Here is a 24,381-nt window from a genome sequence, read left to right as displayed (position 1 = left end):
TAACGTTACTTGTCTATTTATTCAAAAGACTGTGATACACCGTAATACCCGACCGTGCGAGGGTTGTTTAGACAGTCATGATCAATATCGTTAAAAACTTCCATCATCATCATCATCATCATCATCATCATTAGATAGTACTATTATACGCATTTTTAGAAGGTTTTCTTTATTATTGTCAAATAAGTTATGTTAAAAAAGTATCTATGCAAATCTTCGATTTCAATTTCTACTTCCACACAGAATTTTGCATTTATAAATATTTATAGTTCGAATAAAATACGCGCCAACATTTCTACGGTTTTATACAAATTTCTACAAAAAGTGTCAAAATGAAAAAAAATAATTTTCTACACTGACTAGATAAATAATTGGCTATTTGATTCTAAAATCTTCGAAATTTCATAAGACGTTTTAAAAAGTGCGTATACTCTTGAATGCTTTTGGAACAATTATCTTAATTGTATGGCAACTTGAAACACCTGCATCTTTTGGATGACTGTCATACAAGTATAACAGATCATGATTCATCAATCAATCAATCAATCAATCAATCAATCAATCAATCAATCAATCAATCAATCAAATAGTGTGAAAAAAATAGATTTTCTTGGATAGGGCTTCAAACATATATTTAAACCTCTTTAAGAAGCATGCATTCCTCTTCAAGCTAAGGGAAGACATGAACTCGACAGATGGAAATATAGAACAACAATTTGGAGTCTTACTCGGATTTGTCACTATACTTTTAGCATTACTTGTCCGGTTTCATTTACGAATTAGAATAGCTGTAACTAGTTCCGGTTACTTGCTTACTTCCGCTTGTTGTAGCAACAACAAAAATTCCTTGTTCTCGAATTTCATAGCCTATTTAAACTACAATGAACGTTTTAAATTCAATTTCAATAGTTCATTTATGGAAAAGTAAATAACAGCACAACAGCTGACAATGTCAACACGAGGATTTTTTATTAACTTTTGATTTTGTAACGGAACAGTGCACCTGCTGAGAGTTAAAAATAACTGACAGAAATTTTAGATTAAGCTTGATATTGTGTACGTTTTGAATATTTGAATAGTTAATTCATTACTTCTCACTTAATTTCTTTTCTTCTTGGCCAGTTCTAATTGCTGAAGGTTATCATGTTATCATAGCCAGTAACACAGTCACCAGTTCGTACAGAATGGCCATATCACTTTATTTGTGAATCTGCAACACTTCAAGAGTCGTGGGCACAAAATTTGACTATTTTTTTGTTTGTTGATAAATAACAAATATCTTAAACTAACTGTATGAAGTTTAAAGCTCCTACCTTTTAGTCTAAGGTACTCTCGTATTTGGAAGAAAAATGATATTTATTTATTTATCTGACCCTATTCAGAATCCAGCTACATGCAGGGAGTATAAAAACATTGTGTCTGCTGATCATATTCATTCACATTCCAGTCACGTCTCAGTCATTACAGCTGAACGGACGTGCTGGGCCAGCTCTCCTTTACCCGCTATCTTCGATGAGGGTTTACAGTTAGGTGAACAACGACATACTACTTTAGATGACAGAAACCAATCCATGCCGTACAGATAGACGTAGTAGTTGGCGTACCTGCGTTAACATGCACTCCAAAACCATTGTATCATGGGGAGTGTTATGCCGATTAACGTCCGAGGGCTGTATCCTAGGCTGTTGGATGATACGACCTTCATTTCACTGCCTCACGGCCTTGGTCCTGATAACGCTTCCTGTCATCTTTAGAACTACGTCCACCATTCATCTACCAGTACTCACTCATCGAGGTTAGCCGGCTGCCAAGCTGACCAAACTGGCCCTGAAAGCAGCCGTTGTGATGAAGTTAAATCCAAAATAGTAAACAAACCAAAATCAACTCACCAAAACCAAGATGGCGGCCTCCATTCTGCGTCCTTACTACCTGTTCCTGACCCACGGCAGAAATTATTCAAAAGCTCATCAATCGCCTTCGGGCACCGAGCCGACCGTGCAAGGGCTGTATAGCCAGTCAAGGTCGTTAAACACTTCCATTTGTTGTCTAGCAGACACAATGTACACATTTTTCTAGTTTTATACTCAAGTGATGATCTGAATTGTGATGCATAGAAAATTGTCCTGAAAATAGATTACCTTGAAAAGAAAGCTATCAAATAAGGAATAAAAAAAATCAGACATTCTGCTGATTCTCTTGAATATTTCAAATGATTTAAGAAATGATTAACTTTGTTAAGGTTGACATACAAGTGAAGTACCAAAAAAACCTGTATATAAATACAAATTACATTGTTTACAAGTTAAACAATTAAACTATACTTACATGTTCATACTGAAAACACAATGTTTGACCTGCTGATCTATATTTCATTAAGCCCACCATCTTTAAAATACATGTATCTTATATATTTTGTGAATGTTACAAATTAAGAACGTTACAGTAAGTCTTAAAAGAAAGAATGAACTGATTGTTATATTTTATATTTTTACATGGTGATGAACAACTTGTGAATGATTTTCAGTGCTATAGTAAATGTAATAACTAACTAGGAAACAGACCCAAAAGGTTCCTGCTATCATTTTAGCAGCCTTTGGAGCTGATGATGTATAAATTTAACTTTTTGATGTTCAAAAACATATACATGTATATATATTTATAATTATGGAGAATTGTACGGGTCTCTTAATATTATCTTGGTAAGCTTGTGATGTTAGTTGTCTGTTTGATGTTTTCACAACCTTTATTACATTTTTTAAAATCCATAAAGTTATTTTTATATTTCAGGTTAAAATATGGAAACTTCAGTGTTATATCGCTGCGCTGGTGACATAATTTACAATGATCAGGAACCAGTACCAGGTCACATTAGTGATGTACAGCTCAAGATGTACTCAGAGACCAGTAACTTTCTACAGTATCTCAAACCACTAACACCACAGAATCCTTACTTCTTTGGACAGATTAGATCATTGTGTAAGTACAATGTACATGTATGTGGACAGAATAGAAAGGAAATTATTCTTCTGGGTTTATTGCTCATGCTGTGTGGATGCAGTAGAAATTGTCCCCTTGCTTGTGGTGTATGTCCTTATATTCTATAATTATTGGCTGTTTGGCTGTGAGAGTCAGCTTTCACAAGAATATTGACTTGAATAGAGAGTTGTCTCATTGGCACTCATACCACATGATCTTCTTATTTCTATGACACAATATCTTATATAATTACTGCTTGTCAACTTTGAGTTTGATTGACTGAAAGGTGCTTACTTAATAACTTGGGGCAAACATTGCATATAAAAAAGAAGATGGGGTATGATTGCCAATAAAACAACTCTCCACAAGAGACCGAAATGACACAGAAATTAACAATTATAGGTCACCATATGGCCTTCAACAATGAACAAAGCCCATACTGCATGCATGTTATGCACAATTATCAGTTTGAAATGGAGGAAGTATGTTGAGAGTGATTATTTGAAGGCTGAAGTGTTCTCCCCAGATATTTTATTTATCATCCTGGTAAACATGAAAATTTGAAATACAAATGTACCATCTTGTTTCTAAAAATTGTAGCATCACATCCATAACATAATCTATAAGAAAAACCAATTCAGAGAGCATCACATCAAGAAATATAGCATCACATTACCATGATGCTAAAAGGCCCTGGGGAGAACACTGGGCTGAAATTGCAAGAAGTATTGTGAAAGCCAGAAAGGCAGATTTATTTTGAGTTCTTGGTGTCATTGGTTGCTTTACAATTTAAGTGTATAATCCACAATCTATTCATAAAAAAATGATTTCACCTGGATTGGAAAACAAATTGTTACCATGAATAAATTTAACAGAATCATCCTTACAAGTTTAATTCTTTAATAAAATGTGAGATTTAAAAGTTATTGTCAGTTTTATCTGTCACTGATTATTCCTATTTTTTTCATAGCAACCAAAAGTAAGGTTACAATAGGTATTGCTGGACCAGACATCAAAGATGATGCTCATCCAGGGAACTGGAACAACACTGTTGGTTACCATAGTGATACTGGAAAATGTTACACATCGCACAAAGAAATTGCTAATACATATGGAGAAAAGTTTGGTATAGGTATGTATGGCAATACAATGTTTTAAAATAATAATAATATGGTTTCAAAAAGTAAAATCACAAACATACTAAAATCCAAGGAAAATTCAAAATGGAATGTCCCTAATGAAATGGCAAAATCAAAAGCTCAAACACATCAAATGAATGGACAACAACTGTCATATTGCTGACTTGGTAGTTGGTTCAGGCATTTTCTTATGTAGAAAATGATGGATTACAGCTAGCTAAACCTCTCACTTGTTTGACAGTCATATAAAATTCAATGATATTTACAAAGATGTGTGAACAAAACAAACAGACATAATAGGTGACCATAAAAATTTCAAAAATAGGAAACTGGAAAAACACTTACCTACAAATTATCGATATGAAATTTAATGGTGAATTAATTAGTCAAGCTGTTAATTGGCCAAGTACACATCACTTTAGAATGTGTGATCTTCTTTCAAAGAATATGTACATATATTTTTCAATTTGGGGAACATATTTAGAAGTAAATCAAGAATTTGTTTTTAGAATTATGGATCAGCCTACAAATTCTGTCATCTATTGCTTAAGCAAGCTGCATGATTTGACTACAATTTTCTGTTTCTGACAGGTGATGTGTTTGGAGTATGTGTAACCTACTTTGGACAACAAATGTCAACAGTTACATTTGTGAAAAATGGAAAACCTGTAGCTACAAGGTAAGACAAATCTGATTAAATTTAAATATTTTAAAAAGAACATGAGTGCTAATGTAACAACTCTCCATCAAAGTCACAATGTATAAAAAGTTAGCAATTATATGTCCAAGTATGGCCTTCAACATGGAGTCTTGGCTCCTTTCTACTTTCTATTTTGAAGACCTTTTTGAATACTCAGATTTTGAATTGAAAATACTTCCTTATTTTTTTTTTAAAGGTTTCGCTGAAGTTAAAATACATTATCAGATCTACATTATCTGCGTCCTTTCTTTTTACTAGTGAGCAAACTTTCATTGATTTACAATGAAAACAGATAAATGCATGCAATATTTTATAAATTATTAGTATCATGGCAAAATATGATTTTATATGTCATTTATATAGATATTTGCTTATTTTAAACACGTTTTAAAGTACTGAATACTATGCATTACATATATATATATATATGTATATATATATATGAATATAAGGATATATCAATGAGTCAGCAATCAAACAACATAACATAACCAAAAAGCATAGTACATAAATTTCTGTTTATACATATATTTCCCATAGACTAAGTTTGGCTCAGACAATTTTTTTGTACAATTCATGCCCTTATTTTGACAAGCTATCAGTAAATATTGCAGCGACTGCTACCCTTTTCCTATAAATGAAATATATACATGTATATATATATATATATGATTTCTGTTATCATTTATATGCAGGTATCACTTTGAAACAGACCACAGTAAGTTCCTGCCTACAATAACACTTGAGAATGGACCAATAGATTTAGGGATCATGTGGCCCCAAGCAGTTTTTGGAAGTCCACAGTTTGATGAAGTATGTATTTTTTGTATTTTGATATTACTATTTTTGAATTTTAAGATTGATTGAATGATTGTTGGTGTTTAATGCCACTTTCAGTTTCAGCACTATTGGCTATATTGTTTTAAATGTTGACTTATAATTTCGTGGGTATATGTTAGCCGTTAATTTAAATGTTCAGCATAAGAAAATTTTACTATTGAATAGCATGCAGACTTTGGCAAAACCGTTAAATCAAATATATCTATAAACAATTTTTCTTTAATCCATGAAAATTATGGTACAATTGAATTTTTTCGAAAACCTGAAAATTTCAAGTAACCACAATAATACAATTATTCCATAAACTGAGAATTTTGGCACATCAATACCAAAAAAGTAAATGAATGCACAGTAACTTGGAATAAGTACAGTTACCTCTTAGGTCGTGTTTACTTATAAATTTCTCCTTATTGATTATTTTTTAAACTTGATAAGAAATAATTTACATGGTATCTTTTGTTTTATTTCTACAGAAAAATATGTTACATTGGATGTCTGACCCCTCAGTTAACTTTGATATGTCAAAGAGCATGTTTATACTGGACAAGGCTAAAGATAAAATTATTGCTACAGCACCAATACAGAGTCCTATGCCATTGTGTTCAGGTAATTTAAGAGTAAAAAAAAATATTCTTTTTTGAAATGTGACAATATTAACTACATTTGTGTAAAATAAGTTCTTATAAATGATGAATTTTGTTTCAGTGGCTATAGACATGTTTTTTAATAACACATTTTTTTTAACAGTAAAGGAAAGATTTTTGTAAAAGATTCTTGAATTTTGTAAATGTTAAGTTTTTTCAGCCTGCTTCTAAAGCTTTTTAAATATGTCAGGTTATGCAATTCAAATTGCTAAAATGACAAAAATTTAGATTAATTTACCTTAGATTTACCTTTGATAAATCTTAATTTCAGTGTCTTTCTATTTATTTATTAGTTCTATGCAATCATTTAACTGACTTTCATTAATAAACTTATATCAGATTATAAGGGGGGATAATTCTGTGATTCAATTGTGATTTTTTTTAATTTTTGCAAAACCTGTCCTGTTGCAATTTTGTCAATAATAAAAACATTGCTTAAAATACCAAATTTACAATACTTTTTGCATTTTTTAAAAGTAAATCATGGATGATAAGATTTTGTCTGTACCAGTAATTGAATGTACTTTAATAAACTTCTATTTGGCAGGTTTTTCTCATTTTGAGGTATATATCAAAGAAACCACTGATGGGGCTGCAGCATCTGTAGGGATTGGTGATTGTAGTCCTCTAAAGCCGTCACCAACCTGTGAAATATTACGGGACTTCATGACATGGACGGCTGATGGCAAAGGTTAGTTGAAATATAATCCTCCTCTTTCAACAGTGAAGGGTTAGTTAGAATTCTCTAATTTTTGTGCTATTTCCACATTTCCTGACCGGTGTGAGAAAAATATTACTTCTCACTAGTGAAAAATCTGTTCTTGGCAAATGATTGGTTTCAAATTTAATTGTGATGTTAAATTTTCTTGTTTTCTTCTGAATTTTCTTATTGTGACGTCATGAAAAAAGGCGACCATGCCTGATGACGTCACATCAAAAGTACACAACTTTCCTCAAATCTTGAAAAGGAAGGATAGAAATCATTAGAGAAACAGATTCCACCACTGTAACTTGTATATTACGATATTTCTCTACTTTCAACAGTTAAATTTTAATTACTACTTTGATAAATGATCCTTCATTTTTGACGTTTTATTTACTTATTTTATTTTGTAATAAACTAAAACTAAGCGTTAAAATTTTTAGTAAACAAAGTAGAAGAAAATGATCGAGTTGGTATGGGAGTACACTACCATCCAGATTCTAGAGATAATCCAGGATACAATGACAAAGAATCACAGTTGGTGTTGTGTTTTGTTACCAAAAATACTGTTACTATCTATGCAAAGATGATCATACAACCAGAGGGAGGCTTCTATCCTCTTGTGCTGTTGGACCAAAACTGTAAGAATATGCTTATTTAAAAAAATTATTTATCGTATTAATTGGTTTTAATTTTCTTTTTCTTGCAAATTAATAACTAACTAGTCTATTAAAAAATTTATATACCTGGTACTATTAATTAAGAAATTTGTGCTTTTTTTTTATTCTGTGAAAAATTTAGATTGGGACAGGGTATTAAAATGGAAAAGTCAACTGTTTTATGTTTTCTATACACAACAAAATTATCACAAAAATTTCACCAATCGTGATTTTTCTTTGTTTATTTGATATTATTTGATTAAGTACAAACATTTATTTCTTATGCAGCAAAAATACTGCAATCTGATTGGTTAATTACTCCGATGTAAATAACACCCCACCCTGGTTCACCCGGGATAAATATAAAATTTCAGATTTTTTTTTTTTTTTTGCCAAGAAAAAAAAAAAAAAATAAAAAAAAATAAATAATCAAAATAAAATGTTAAAAATAAAAAAAAAAAAAAAAAAAAATTCAAAAGATTTTAAATAAAAAAATATTCTATTGACAGCCGCTACTCTTCAACTACAGTACTGTTACAGTACAGATCTAATGCAGTATTTAAAAAATTTTTCCGGAAAACTCAAAGAACACAAAATTTTTCTGATTTTTTCCAAAAATTAAGTAAAAAGTATTTTACAATGCACGGCAACATAGACATTGAAAAAAACGTTACACAGTAAATTTTTCATTACCATTTTTTCAATTTTACATCCTGGTTTCAAAATGAGTAAAGGAAATGTTCATAAGAAATAAATTCGTTATCTTGGTGTAATCAGGGGTGTACGGAATTTTACACCGTTGTTGAAAATTCTGTACACCCCTGATTACACCAAGATAACTAATAGTATCAAAATAACCACTATGTAGGTAACCTGTTGAATAATCAGAATAGTCAAAATATTCTATTGACAGCCGCTACTCTTCAACTACAGTACTGTTACAGTACAGATCTAATGCAGTAAAAAAAAAGGTGATACTTCAGACATACAAAAAAGTATAAATTTGAAATGAAGTAAAATTCTGCAATACTTCATGAATGATTTGGTTCATACATTTTTATGCCCCACCTACGATAGTAGAGGGGCATTATGTATTCTGGTCTGTGGCTCCGTTCGTTTGTCTGTGGTTCCATTCGTCCGTCTGTGCGTCCGTTCGTTCAGGTTAAAGTTTTTGGTCAAGGTAGTTTTTGATGAAGCTGAAGTCCAATCAACTTGAAACTTAGTACACTTGTTGCTTATGATATGATCTTTCTAATTTCAAAGCCAAATTAGACTTTTGACTTCAATTTCACGGTCCACCGAACATAGAAAATGAAAGTGGAAGTTTCAGGTTAAAGTTTTTGGTCAAGGTAGTTTTTGATGAAATTGAAGTCCAATCAACTTGAAACTTAGTACATATGTTCCCTATAGTATAATCTTTTTAATTTTAATGCCAAATTAGATTATTACCCAATTTCACGGTCCATGGAACATGCAAAAGGATAGTGCGAGTGGGGCATCCGTGTACTTTGGACACATTCTTGTTATAGCTAAGTCTGATTTCATACTGAAAGGAATATTCCTTTACTTTTATGATTCCAATTTGTATAGAATCACATCAAAACAGCTTTTTTTTACATTAGTGTTTTATTTTTAACTATTTTGAAAAATCTATCATTTGTAATCCAAACCATTCAACAGTTACTCCTTTACAACATGTGAACTGTAGATTTGACTATGAATTTTAGCAAATGAAAATGGAAAAAAATGTTACTTAAAAATTGCATTAGAATATCCTTTATTTTAGGTCGAAAAGTTTCAGTAGATGTTGAGTCCAACAGAACTATAGAGGTGTATGATAATTTAGACAGAGTGTTCAAAGAGGCTGTAGAAGAGGCTACCAAACATATCATTGAAGATTGTATAAAGAGAGGTTTGTTGACAATAAAGTAAAGAAATTAAAAATTAAAAACTGCTCCTTTTTGCTTATAAAGGTTAAAGTAGATATATATGTAGAAAAGAGAAATTATTTTTGGCAGATAATACAATGCAACTCATCAGGTATTCTTCAAGGTCAAAAGTATTGAAGGATAAAATTGAGATTGGAAATGGGAAATGTGTCAAAGAGACAACAACCTGACCAAAGAGCGGGAAACTCCCAAAGATCACCAATGGGTCTTCAATAAAGCTAGAAAATCCTGCACCCAGAGTCATGCTTTAGCTGGTCCCTAAAAAAAATGTTGACCTATTCAGTGATAATTGATGCTTGAATACATATTACAGTTTAAACCTGTGATATTTATTAAAAAAACAAATACGGTAGTGGTAATTTATGTTTGAGAATAATTCAGCACTATTCGGACTCTCAATGAATCCAATACCATATAGTAATGTGTAAAAGGCTCTAGATGGAGAAAATCGGAAACAATTTTATATAGAAAACTAATTGCCTGATTTACAAAAAAACAAGAAATGATAAACAAATAAGGCATACAGAAAGTATCAACAACCATTTATGTAACCGTCTATTTTGAAGCAATTTGAATTCTGCTTTCATGTGAATAAATGATTTTTCATGAATTTTATTTACAAACTATATGTTATGAAAGCATAGAAAATGGAAAAATTAATTAAAAATAACTGAAAACAATGCTTTTTTTCGTTGCAGAAATTCATATAAAAATGTTCCGTAAGTCTGATGCTTTAGTTTTGGATGTTCCCAAAGAACCGTCAACAGACATTGACCTGAGTAAACTGTACTGTAGAATAACACTACCTGCCGAGACTATGGGAATTCATGCCATACAGTTTTGCAAGCCTCTAACAGAAGACAACTCTTACTTCTGTTTAGATATAAAAACTCTGAGTATGCAATTGTTGATTTTATTTGAAGTTGTAACTTGTTTTCAAATAGCTAGTTTTCTTAAATTTATTATCAATGACATCATTGAAAGTTTATGGATAAGTTTAAAGAAGAACATTTTTCCATCAAAACAGAGTTGGTTTAATTTTATTTGTTAATGTGTTATTTTAGTTTCGTTTTAACCTTCAAAATAAAAATGAACAAGAAAACAATGAACAATACTGAAGTTCCAAAATAATTTTTTTTTCAATCTGGTTGAGGGGGTCAAAATAGAAAAGTATGGTTGAAGTGTTACTTGAGAATTTACTTTTAGTCAACATTTTGCACCTCAATCATACTATTAAAAGAATAAATATATTTTTTAAACCAAATTAAACATAAAAATTATTTTCAGATGAGGATTCTGTTGTAACTACTGGCGTTGCCGATAGCAATTTTGACTTGAGTAAACATCCTGGTAAAACAGAAAACACAGTAGGCTGGATGTCACAAAATGGTCGCATGTTCTACAACACCAGATATGAAGGCAATGTAAATGGGCAAAGATATGAAGAAGGTATTTATAACATGAATGAAGGGGGTAGACCTTGGTTCAGGGAGATAACTCTTAAAATCAGTTATGCATTTGTAGAAGTCAAGTTTCATCAATGTATTTTAAGCATTTACCTGAAACAGATGGGAAATAATCTATGTAACCTAGAAGTTTAGACTATATCAATGGAATTGGTTGACACAAACATACTTATGATTTTAAGAGTTATTTTCCTTCAACTTAAGGCAATGCATTTATCAAAACTGAAACATTCTCTGGCTTGTATCCAAAACTGAAATAAAATTAAGAACTTCTACATTTTTTTGCTTTTTTTCAAATTTGAATCAATTCAAGAACCTAAACATATATTTGAGAAATCACTGGTTGCTTGTTCTGAAAACTTGAATAAATTCAAGAACCTAACTGTGTAGTTTAGATATTGGTATGTTCTTACATTTTGGGTCTTGTAAAAGTATTAATTCTTTAGTTTAAGCAATGTATGCCTTTTGCTACAAGAATTGGTCTATTGTAATCAAAAAGCTGAATAATATTTTAATTTTAAAGGGAGATAATATTTAAATTTTATGCAAGGGAGATAACTTGTTGACACTATTTATGAAACTGTTCTGAATTTAACTTTTTTATAGTGGGTCTCATTGGGGTCTAAGCGTGACTTGGGATTGCCGATTTTTGTAAGCATGACACGTGAAAGTCAAATTATTGTGAAAACGGGAAATGAAGTCTAGTGGGAAAATTACAAAAAAATGAGAATTGCTTACATACATAGTGTAAGCGAGATACGGAAATCATACAAAACAGTTAGCGGGATCCGGCATCAGAACCCCCCAATGAGACCCCCCTATAGAATAGTGATTATATACATGATATAACTTGAAGGAATACCTGAAGTAGTGATAGAAGGTAGTGATAGGGTAATTAACCAGTGGATCAGAAATTTGAATGAACTGCAAAAGGTTGAGTGAAACACTTAACAGTCATTTTACAGGAAATAGAAAGATTAAATCAAAGATTTCATGGACTTATCATACATTTCTTTGCATACTTTCAATTTCAGGTGATACAGTTGGACTAGATTGTTCAGTGTTTGAAAGTAGTCTTCCAGTAGTTTTGTTCTCAAAGAACTATCATCCTATAGGATTAAGATACCTGATGGCTAATGATCCAAGTCAATATTTTCCTACTATTGCCCTCTGTGGAAATGGTTATGAGGTTGTGGTTGATGTTTTCTGGCACACTAGACTATGTGTTGGACCTACATTTGAAATTGTGAGTTTGTGTATAAATTAGAATTGTGACCTGACTACCATTGTGTCCTATTATATAAATTCTGTTAAGTTTACAACCAAAATTGTAAGGCGGTTAGTTCTAAGATTACTCAGATGGATTTGTTTTTAAATACAGCACAATAGATTTATTCAATTCAACTGATTATTTGCTAGAAAATTTGTTAACATGTGTATAGTTTGCAGTGTTGAATTTACCTGTATTGTCTGTATTACAATGGATTTATGACTTACAAAATTTAAATGTAAATTGTGGAAAGTTAGAATGTACCAATAGTTTTAAATTGCTATTAAATTGTCAAATTTTTAATCATTGGAACCAAATCGTGGATTAAGACAAACTGGCATTTTTGTGATTACTTGATCTCTTGGTTTTGCTATAAATGTCTGCATATAACCTAATGCCGTTGTCACACATTGGCGTGAAGACTGGCGTGCACCAGACGTACAGAGAAAATTGACAAAGTCGGTATACAGTAGTTGCACGCCAGAGGAACACTAAGCTATTGTTAAACGTGCATTGCATAAGTTTGAAGTAAGTCAAAATGCAAGGGTATACCCTTGGTGAACTCCAGGAAAGTTTTATGCAACATAAAAATTTTCATCCAACTCAAGCGTTTGTCTAGCATATACCTGTACGCTACATGCAGGTAATACACATGCTACAAGCGTGTTGAAAAAACCCTACAAATAAGTTTGAAACACGTTTAGGGCACGTTATTTACGCTTCAAGATTGTTCGACTTTCACTTAAATGTATGGGGGTATGTTTGTAACAAACACTCCATAATAAAACGTCACAGACACATCGAAAGCATGGATTATCGTCCAAAATACGACAGAGATGCGGCTCATATATGTTCAAGAGCCTTTTTTTTCGTAGCGTGCATTCCATCTACATTACACAAACGCCAGGCATACACCAACATATGTTACTTGAACACCAAATAAACGCTGAGGTATGCTTCTCGTAAGCCCAATACAGGCTTGTGCACACGATACAGGTATGATTGACAGTTGAATGCATCCAAACTTACTAGCGTATTGAGGGTGTACATAATGTTTACCACGCCTGGCGTATGTCAGAGCTATACGCTGATGTGTTACACCGGTATTATAGAAAATGTGTAATTCATACTATCTGTACCCATGAAAATCAAAAATTAAAACCGGTTGGTACAATGTAATACACTCAAGGAAACAAAACTGTTTGCTAAACTATTAGGATTTAATTAGGATTTAATGGTTCTATATATTCTTTTTAGGATAATGTGAACTATTGGATTATCCCAGAAGGGTCAAAGGTTAATGAGAAAGAAAAGATGGTAACAATACCAGAACATACAGATGCAGAAGTCCTGCAGTGTCCATATCCACTCAGTGACGAAATAAGTAAGACTTTCTTGAGGGTCCTAATTGGGGTACCTTTATGCCAAATAACAATAAAAATTCTTGCCAAATGACGTTAATGGTATTTTTTGGTTCCTGACGATAAATGAAGACTTTCTTTTAGACGATATCATAATTGACTGATTTTGTCGTTATCGCCCAGGCAAAAATAATCAGGAATATAATGCCTACCCATGTTAAAACTACAATAAAGTATGGCTTGCATCAATTATTTCTTAAATGACTATTTTCATCAAAGTATTCCTTACTTCACTGATTTTGAGTATGATCAATTAAGCTTAAGTATTTATGTTGCCACTGAGTCAATCAATTGCATGCAGGAATGCAGGTCTACGGCATTGGTCTTGTTTTTTTTTATACGCCCGTCAAAATTTTGAAGGGACGTATTATGGTATACAAATGTCTGGTGTCCGTCCATCCGTCTGTCCGGCGTAAACATGTTGCACTGTATCTGAAAAACGATTCTTGATTATTGCTTAAAACTTTACACACTTCTTAGTTATATTGATCTCAATATCTGTATACTTTTTGATGTTGATTCAAAATTTCATTTTTGAGTTATTGAGTATTTTGTAAAAAAGGGGAGGGGGGGTTTACATGTCGCGCTGTATCTCAAAAACGATTTATGATTATTGCTTAAAACTTTACACACTTCTTTGTTATATTAATCTTAAGATCTTTATACTTTTTGGTGATGATTAAAAATTCAATTTTTGAGTTATTGAGTGTTGTGTAAAGAAGGGGGAGGGGTTTTTAACGTGTCGTGCCGTATCTTAAAAACGATTTATGACTATTGCTTAAAACTTTAAACACTTCTTTGTTATATTAATCTAAAGATCTGTATACTTTGTGGTGATGACTCAAAATTTATTTTTGAGTTATTGAGTATTTTGTAAAAAAGGGGATGGTTTTTTTTACATGTCGCGCCGTATCTCAAAAACAATTTATGATTATTGCTTTAAACTTTACACACTTCTTTGTTATATTAATCTAAAGATCTGTATACTTTTTGGTTTGATTCAAAATTTTATTTTAGTGATATTTAGTTTGTAAAAAAAAAACAGGGTGGGGGGTTTCACATGTCCCGCCGTGTCTCAAAAACAATAAATGGTTATTGCTTAAAATTTCTCAGAAACTATTTATGATTATTGCATAAAACTTCCACACAAGACGTCGGACGTATCATGCGCTCATGGCGCAGCTGTTTATTTAAGAATTGAATGCTTCTTTTTGTAAATTTATTGGGGTGTAAAAGCGTTGACCGAAGTACATTTTGTACGAAGCGCGAAAGTGCTTCATTCTAAAAATGTGCGCACGGTCAACGCTTTTACAACCCTATAAAGTTACAAAAAGAAGCATTCAATACTTATAATTACATTTTTTTAGCTATGATCATGAAAACACGAATTTTATATATTTTTTTATTTATTCACCTGTGCACTTTATTGTTGGACCACGTGTTATCATGAATAAAAAGTTGTATTGAGCAATGCAACTGCTTACGGAATAACACGTGATGTGCAGTTAGCCAATCAGAATAAAGTATTATAATGAAACATACATCTAATGTAATTATTAAGTTATGTGTTATCAGAAAGAGAGGTTGCATGATCTATTTTGCATATAATAATGGAAGAAAATGGTGCATTGATTTATGACTCAAATTCCCTTCATGAACCCAAAATATTTTTATTGAAAATCAACAATGCTTTTAGGTTAAATTCACCATTTTCTACTTTTATTTATAAAAGAAAATGTCTGTACAAAGTCTGGAATATGACAGTTATTGTCCATTTCATTTAATGTGTTTGAGATTTTAATTTTGCCATTTATTAGAGACTTTCAGTTTTGAATTTTCCAGTATTTTGGGGATTTTACTTTTTATGTATTAATGGTTATGTTTTTAATTACAGAATTCAACTATTTTGAGATACAGATTGTAGATAAATTTGGCTCCAATGCGGATGGAATACCACCACCTGGGATAGCTTTGTCATCTCCATGTTTTCAGGATATTAGTGTTACCATGTCATCTAACTTTAGACAAGATTTCATAAGATTTTTAGCAAAAGGAGAGGGTATGTAAAGGAAGAAAAAAAATTTATGCCTCATTTATTGGCATTATGTTTTCTGGTCTGTGCATCCATCTGTTCGTTCGTCTGTTCATCTGTCCGTCCCGCTTCAGGTTAAAGTTTTTGGTCTAGGTTAAAGGTTTTTGGTCAAGGTAGTTTTTGATGAAGTTAAAGTCCAATCAATTTGAAACTTAGTATACATGTTCCATGTTATATGATCTTTCTAAGTTTAATGCCAAATTAGAGATTTTCTCCCATTTTTACTGTCCACTGAACATGAAAAATGATAGTGCGGATGGGGCATCTGTGAACTGGGGACACATTCTTGATTATGATTAATTACTGTAGATAAAAAAATTAATGTGTATCATTGAAAGTTAACATAAACAAAATCTTTTAACATGACAAACTCATTAAAGATGACAGGCTTACAGTTTTGTACTCCAAACATGCATTTAGTTTACAAATTTCCATTTTCACTGATGTAGTGCAATTTTTATTAGGGGCCATTTCATGGACAAATTTCCATTTGTTGTTGTCTCTTTGACATATCCCCCATTTCCATTCTTAATTTTATTATTCCTTTGTTTAGAATTTACATAATAATAAGAAAAATATTTCTTTTTAACATAATACAATTTGAAACAAGTCACAATTTTTTTTCAAATCTGTTGTTTCCACCTTATTTCTTAGCTTATTGAAATCAATATCGGTGTATCAGTCTAGTACAACGCAGGGTTTATATCAACATCCGTGTGACAGGTTCTTGACCTGTTATGCATATATTTGCATTTTAATTTTAACAAAAGTAATGTAAACGAATGCAAACATAGCATTCGTTTAACATATTTTTCAGAAAATTATTTTATAAACAATCGGATATTTTTTGTGAACAAGAGCTTCTCTCATATTTTGCATAGGTTCATTAGTAAAATTAAAATGTTTGCAGGTCATCATCAATAGGTGAGGCAGAAGTTTTACAACAAAAGTTTTGTTACAATAATGTATTAGTAGTAGAGGATTTGTATCAACATGGCAATCAAAATACAATAATGGTCAACTAAACTGAAGAAAAATAATCAGTTTTAAGGATTTTTGGTACTCTTTTTCAAAATAACAAGATTTTTAAAAGATTGTCACAAATTGATAGTATATATATATATAAAGGAACTTAAAAAGTAGAAAAAAATAAAGTTTGGGTGCTTATGTTTTCAAGATAGAAGCCATAGAAATTTATTGAAAATTTGGTTGGAAATTGTTCTCTCAAGATTTTACATAAATTTAACATTGACACCTTTTTTCTTTCAAAAGATTTTCAAATATGACTTTTTAAACTAAATGTTATAAAATTATGAAAAGAAAAGTAGGGGTTAGAGGCCATTTTTTTTTAAGGCAATACATTGATAAAACCAGAGGATTTCCAAAAAAATTCTGGCCAAAATTCAAAAAGGAAAAGGAGCAAACATCCTTTATACTAATTAAAATTTCAAAAGGCAATTCTGACTAATATAGTTTCTTTGTTTTGAATTTTAGCTGAATCATCCGTGTCAGTTGGAGATACACTAGGCTGGGGAATCATTGTACCAAAAAGTGAACAAGAAAAGAAAGAAAATAGACTTGTGATCTGCTATCTGTGTATAAACAGGAACATAGCCCTTACAAGAGTGTCATATGAACCACCAGGGGGATTTTATGCAACAGTTTTACTTTACCCAGGAGGTAGGTTTTATGCTGTGCCATATAATATATCTAAAAGTTATGATTTCCCATTATATAGCTATAGGTTTTATTCAGTGTCTTACTGTGTCTGTTGTAGTATGTAGTACAAACTTATAAATGAGGGGAGGGGGGGGGGCTGACCTTTTTCGGGACATCAGGATCAGGTGTTTTTTAAGCTCAGGATTTCGTGATTGACCCTTTCAGGTATTATAGTCCAATACAGTTCTAACGCCTGAGGGATATCCGGATTAAGATCGCTTATCACTTGTTCCTGAGCTTGTACAGGTAGATCGACAAACTGGACAGGAGAACACTTTCTGAAGATTTATCAAATTATTCAACTAAGTTTCCTCAAATGCTAATGATGATTTAGATTAAATAAATAACTTTATAATCCAGTTACAAAGAAAACAGTTGAACAAGTCGAACACTTGCTTTTATATTGACTTACGCAATCAGCATCCCCCTTTTTTGAGAAGTACAAAATAAGACGTAAAACATTGACATTATTTCATCGCAAATAATTTGAATACTATTGTAACGATAATATAGAATTACTTAAAAAGTTAAAAAGTAAATACTTAAAAATATTTACTTTTCACCCAAAGAAATAACGTATTGTAATTCCAAATTCATTTAGTAGTTTACAATCAAATTGATACATCCGCCTTTCCGGTTACATTCAGACTTGAATGATGCATGTTGCATAGCATCAACTTGCTAGATTAAGTCATTTAAAACCTTTTCATTTGTCAATGATTGCCCTAAGAATCTTTTCAACTTTTACATAACCCATACAAATCGTTTTGTTGTTGCTGCAAATCAGCAAAACCGATAATTGGTTCATTATCAGACTTCTAAATTTGACAGTGTCCGTGAAAAATAAGCTCCATATGATAACCCACATAACAATTACAAAAAATAGCAAGAAATCTATATGGGAATCTTAATGACAGCTTTTGGTCATTCTCAACTAAGGGGGATCATGAAGGCTTGGCATTTGAATGGTTACAAATGACAATTAATGAAAACATTGATACTTCAATAATGAAATAGTTTAAATAAGCAATGTATCAGTCTGTTTACCATTCCTTACATGGAGGGATGGAATACTTTCGATCACGCTACACTTTACGGCGTAGACACGGTTTGTGATTGTGAAAGTTCCTCCATCATTCAATTTTCATCCATGGAGATCCCTGTATATTGACAACATTTTTACTGGTAAATTACATTTTTGTAGTTCTTTTGTATTGAAGTTTACTAAATTTATTGCACAATGAAGTCAATTCTTATTTATACAATTTTATAATAAACTGTAAAGTTGTTAGTTGAAGGTTCCTGTGAAAGAAAAGGAGTAAAATGTATTATTTTTATTACTTGCAGTAAACAGAGCGAAGATAGGGAGGATTCGATATATTCATACTCATCCAATCACAGAGGATAAGATTAAAATATTACTCAAAGAGGCTAAAGACATAATAGCATTAGAAGAAGCTGCAAAACTTGAAGGTAATGATGCCTTAGACGTGATAGAAGACAAAAATTCTTTGTTCCGTCAACTTCCAGGAATCATTGATGAAACAGACGAGAAATCGAACAAACAAAAGATGGAAAATGTTGCTTTTACCGCTAATGCAATTGATAAACAGAAAAAGAAAATGAAACCAGGAGAAAATGAATCCAAAGCTTGTGTAATATTATAGAAAAGAGTGCAATGTTGATTTGTTGACAGTGACTTGTACATTTTACCTACACATACATACACAGATGTATAAATAGTGCAATTGGGTGCGGGATATTTTTGCTATTGCCAAAATTGTCTTTAGTGCTTTCTATTTTGATATTGTTGTTATTGTTAAAAATATGTCAAAAACTTGTCATGTAAGACTTGTCATGTAAGACTTGTTATGTAAGACTTGTCATGTAAGACTTGTCATGTAAGGCTTGTCATGTAAGGCTTGTCATGTAAGGCTTGTCATGTAAGGCTTGTTATGTAAGACTTGTCATGTAAGACTTGTCATGTAAACTTGTCATGTCAGCCATAAATTGTAAAGGAGTATTCATGATTATCAATTCAATTAGAATGTGGAATTCGAATGTGCTCATAGTTGAAAAAAAGTGCCAAATATTTTTGATGTGTAATGTTCGTTTGATTTTGTCAGATATTAGTTAGAACTATTTTCATTTAAATATCACATTTTGTGGCATATCTGAAATATCTATATTACAATCAAGGTAGATAACTTGTTTACTCACCCCATCCCAACTATTTGAAGTTAATGTGATTTCTTTGGTTCTCTAGGTTAGTCTTCTGGAGTTACTATAGAACTCATTAAACTCTATATAATCCTCATATACGGTAGTATGTTTGTGTGTGCCAGTAGTCGTTGAATTGAACTGTCTTTTTATATTTGTGTTCATTTTAAGAATTTTGAATTTACACCAAATCATATGTCATCATTTTTATATACAGTCCAAGACATGTCTATACTCAGGGTTATTTAGAGCTTGCTGCAAAGTTTTGATGTTTGTCCATTAGGGAGCTACCATTTGATTTTTATGTATGAAATTTAAAAAAAAAGGCAGGACAGGAGTTTGAGCATAAAAAGAAAGGTTGGATGAGCAACTTGGCAAAAAAAAATGGCAGGATGACAATTTATGTAAAACAGTCAGGATAAGCTAATAAAAAAGGCAGGACCGAATAGAGTGAAAAATAAAAAGGCAGGACAGAGATTACAAGTTACAACTTTACAAAAAATCAGGACAATTTTTTTTATCCAAAACCCCAATAGTAGCACCATTATTGACAGCCATATTACATTAAAAAACTCCATTTTTATAACCAGACATACACTGTGAATTAAGAAATTATTGCAAGGTTTTTATTAATGCAAAGGTGAGGTTTTGAAATAATAAATACTCGCATTCTGATATTTCATACATAGATCTGTATGCAGATTTTCTATAAATCTTGATAATCAATCTCTCATTTTTGTCCATTCTTCAAAAATCGCAAACATAAATGCACACAATGATTTCTTAATTTACAGTTTTGTGTATTTGAAACACACAAACTCATAAAAGATCATTTTAAAACTTGCAGGGAACTAGATAACACATGTAAGATTTTGTTAGAACTAATTCATATAGTTTGTTTAGTATCGGTATTTAAAAGCATCTGACAGTAAAAAATTGTCATTTTTAATTTAGACTAATTCTTTCCATCCAATATCATAAATTTATTTACATTAAGGTTATTTGAAATTTATTGAAATACATTTTTTGTTTGTCAAAAATGGATACATGTTTTAGTGTTAACGGTGAAAAATTGTTAATGGGGTAGGATGAAAAATGAATAAACTATATGGTGTAGTGTGTGTGGTCAAAAATTAAAAAAATGGTGTAGTGTGAATGGTAAAAATTAATAAGTTATATGGTGTATGTTGTGAAAAATTAATAAATGGTAAAGTATGTGTGGTGATAATAGTGATGTAGTGTGTGCATGAAAAAAAAAGGTGAAGTGTATGCATGGGAATGCTATTATTAAAGTTGACAGTTACATAACAATGAGTGCAATGAAACTTAAAGGTAATTCTCCAGTTCAGAATCTAATGCATTCTGGGTAATATTTTCAAAAGTGTTCACCAAAAAGTTTTGATTGGTTTAAAATGTTCTAAACAATGGAAATTCAACCAATGACGTAACTTTATTTTCATTTTGGTGTACAAACAATTAGATTACCCATAGTCCTTTAGATTCTGAAAAGGAGAATTATAAATAGTTAAATTAAGTACTATTATTTGAAAAAATTATTTCAGCATTATTCGTCATCATGCAGCATGTTAAAACCTATCCAGCTTCTCAATCACAACTACTGGTTCTGTTAAAACAAAATCCACTCACTTTCAAGATCTGTAAATTCAGAAACTATTACATGCATTTATAATTGTAATTTTATCATTTAAGACTAAGTTACGATTTGAATTTTTGCAATATTGATGAAAATCCTGTTTAATGCATATATAAAAAATTTGCGTGTTTAACTTATTGCGATTATTACCCTGCTGCATTTTTGCAATAATAAAATCATTGCAATAATTTCTGAATTTACAGTATTGATAATTGTGATTTGTTTCACAAAATCCAAGAATATTGGTTAACAATAAATATAAATGAAATCACAGTATGTAATATACTGTGTGGTTTATTGGATATATAATTAGTTATCAAAGGTACCAGAATTATAATTTAGTACGCCAGACACGCGTTTCCTCTACATAAGACTCATCAGTGACGTTCATATCAAAATATTTATAAAGCCAAACAAGTACAAAATTGAAGAGCATTTAGGATCCAAAATTCCAAAAAGTTGTGCCAAATACGCCTGTTAATACGGCTAAGGTAATCTATGCCTGGGATAAGAAAATCCTTAGTTTTTTCGAAAAATTCAAAGTTTTGTAAACAGGAAATTTAAAAAAAATGACCACATTATTGATATTCATGCAACACGGAAATGTTGACTACTGGACTGGTGATACCCTTGTCCACCAGCAGTGGCATCGATCCAGTGGTGTGTAAATAGTTATCAAAGGTATCAGGATTATATAATTCAGTGATGTGGTTGAGTAGATGGACAGGTTATTGTGTTTGTTATTATTCTAAATGTTGTAAATGTTTATATAAGTTTTTTTATTGATGCAAATTACTTTGTTGTTATTTTGGTTGTTTTTTTTAAATTATTATTGAAGTTCAGATGTTCAGGGACGAAGATAAGTTTTGACAAATACTTTTTAAATAATAATTATCAAAACGTTAGTTTTTGATGAAAATGTGTCAGGAAAAATACATGAAAATATTGTTTTTAATCAAAATATGAAAGAGTGTAGACTGTGCTTCCCCTATTGTAATGCATTGAATTGGCTAGAACTGTTGAATTGTGAGTTTTTGGAAACCAAAATACTTCCTCTCATTTTAAACGACAAACGTGATGTATTCTAATCTACAAATTTCAAAAGATAATTTATCTAGGAATCATCAGTTTGGTGTTGATTTGGTGAGTTTAATTTTAATTTAACAATATATTAAAGTTACTGTCCAATAAATATTGTGATTATTTACTTTAATTTGAATGGATTTATTTATTTTGATCATATATTTTGATATTAGAAAATCATATTTGCTCAAAACTAACTATACCAAATACAAAATAATTAACAATAGTAGAAAATAAGTTATGTCTTCCAAGGCATTGGTATCATCAGAGTTATCTCCCCATAAGCATCATTTATTATCAGGTTAACCTGCTTGTATATCTCTGTTTACACATATTTCTTGAATAATAATTAACGAATTTGTGATGTATTTTTTTTTCATTGAAAATTCTAAAAGTACTTCTATTTTAAAAAAGGCATAATACTAGTTGTTAAAGTTTAAACATGATCTTTAAACAAGGAGTTATAGTTTTTTTTTTTTATCTTTGTCTGTTTATTTAATTTCCCAGGCAAAATTTTAATGATGTCTTCCAAATATCTTGCCTTGTGATGATAATTTAAAGTTAGTGCTTATTGTTTAAAGAGATGATTTTGAAATAAGAAAAATGTATCAGGTCTCAGCATTAATAGATGTTTAAGTATGATTATGATTAATTTAATCTTGATTTTCATGAAACAAACAGTCACTTATTCACAAATATGTTTTTTTTTAATAATATTGATTAAGATTTAGAGTCAAAAGACAAGCATCTACTACTGATCAATTATTACACGATATATAGAGATCAAGAGTTGTGTAATATACAAATTTATCACTTACAATTTTGCACAAAAGTTCAAACATGTAAATTAAATGAATATAAGTATAAACTCTTTGAATGCACCAAATAATCTGTTTTTGTTAATGTTTTAAGTGCACAATGGGCCAAGGTTTTTGATAAATTTAACACAGTGCAACTTTGTTTTCATTGAACATTCAAACAGTATCTCAGATGACAAACACAATTACTTTAAAAAGAAAATGCTTTTTACAAAACAGCATGAATTTTTGAGTTTTTGTGTGGAAATAATTAGCAGAAAGTCAATATAATGGTAGTAGGTAAGAGTTAAATGAAATTGAAACAGAATTTCCCATTCTACTGAAAACAAAGTTGTTCTGTACTGTAAAGTATTTAAGTTATTATTTTGGTTATTGGGATTAAAATTTTGAATTTACATATATATGCATTTTTCCTGAATTCCAGTTTTTGTTGAAGAAATTGAAATCAATATTGCTCAGGTGAATATTAAAAAAAAATCACTTGATGTTAAAATGTACTCTAACCTCCTTAATTGAAACAAACCTGCTTCATATAAAAAAAAAATGTTTAAGGTGGTACCCAACACCTTCACTCAAATTAATTTGGCTTGTTTAATTTTCATAAAACTTTGACAAAGTATTTACTTTGTAACTTTGACTAAAATATAAAAATTTCCAAAAATTTGAACCAACCATTTTATCAGAAAAATTACACTTTTATATAGCAGTTTGCCAAACAATTTTCATCATTGAGAAGCTTGATATTCCCTAAACAAAACAATGTACCGTAATTAAAACGTTTAGCTGATTTGACAGTGTTATCTCCCTGTAGTGTTAGGTACCTCCTTAGGAAAGACCATTTATGTTTTTGAAATTAAAACTGACTCAATGAAAAAAAGATGAGAAATAAAAAATGAAAAACTAAAAGCAGTAGATCTTTTATAAAGTTAATATTACTGTGATAATAATGATCTCTTTTAATTGTTCATGTGATTATATATTTTTATACACTATTGTTAATAAAAAAAATGCATGATTTGTTTATGTTG

At 30.9% G+C, this 24,381-nt stretch overlaps 1 protein-coding gene across 1 annotated transcript; it reads left to right on the top strand.

The window, feature by feature from the left end:
* The first annotated feature begins 757 nt into the window (after positions 1–757).
* On the top strand, positions 758–24,370 carry LOC139491351 (uncharacterized). Its single transcript, XM_071278983.1, has 16 exons — positions 758–1,056; positions 2,788–2,976; positions 3,947–4,108; positions 4,707–4,794; positions 5,511–5,628; positions 6,129–6,261; positions 6,847–6,990; positions 7,446–7,643; positions 9,448–9,573; positions 10,309–10,506; positions 10,898–11,059; positions 12,111–12,322; positions 13,604–13,730; positions 15,662–15,826; positions 17,354–17,539; positions 18,926–24,370. Exons 2-16 carry the CDS (start codon positions 2,796–2,798, stop codon positions 19,243–19,245), a joined length of 2,520 nt encoding a protein of 839 aa, XP_071135084.1. The 5' UTR covers positions 758–1,056; positions 2,788–2,795; the 3' UTR covers positions 19,246–24,370.
* The last annotated feature ends 11 nt before the right edge of the window (positions 24,371–24,381 follow it).

This window comes from Mytilus edulis, chromosome 10, assembly GCF_963676685.1.
Source record: "Mytilus edulis chromosome 10, xbMytEdul2.2, whole genome shotgun sequence".
NCBI classification, from domain to species: Eukaryota; Metazoa; Mollusca; class Bivalvia; order Mytilida; family Mytilidae; genus Mytilus; species Mytilus edulis.
The sequence above is the reverse complement of the archived record's forward strand: the minus strand, read 5'-3'. Positions and strand labels throughout refer to the sequence as shown.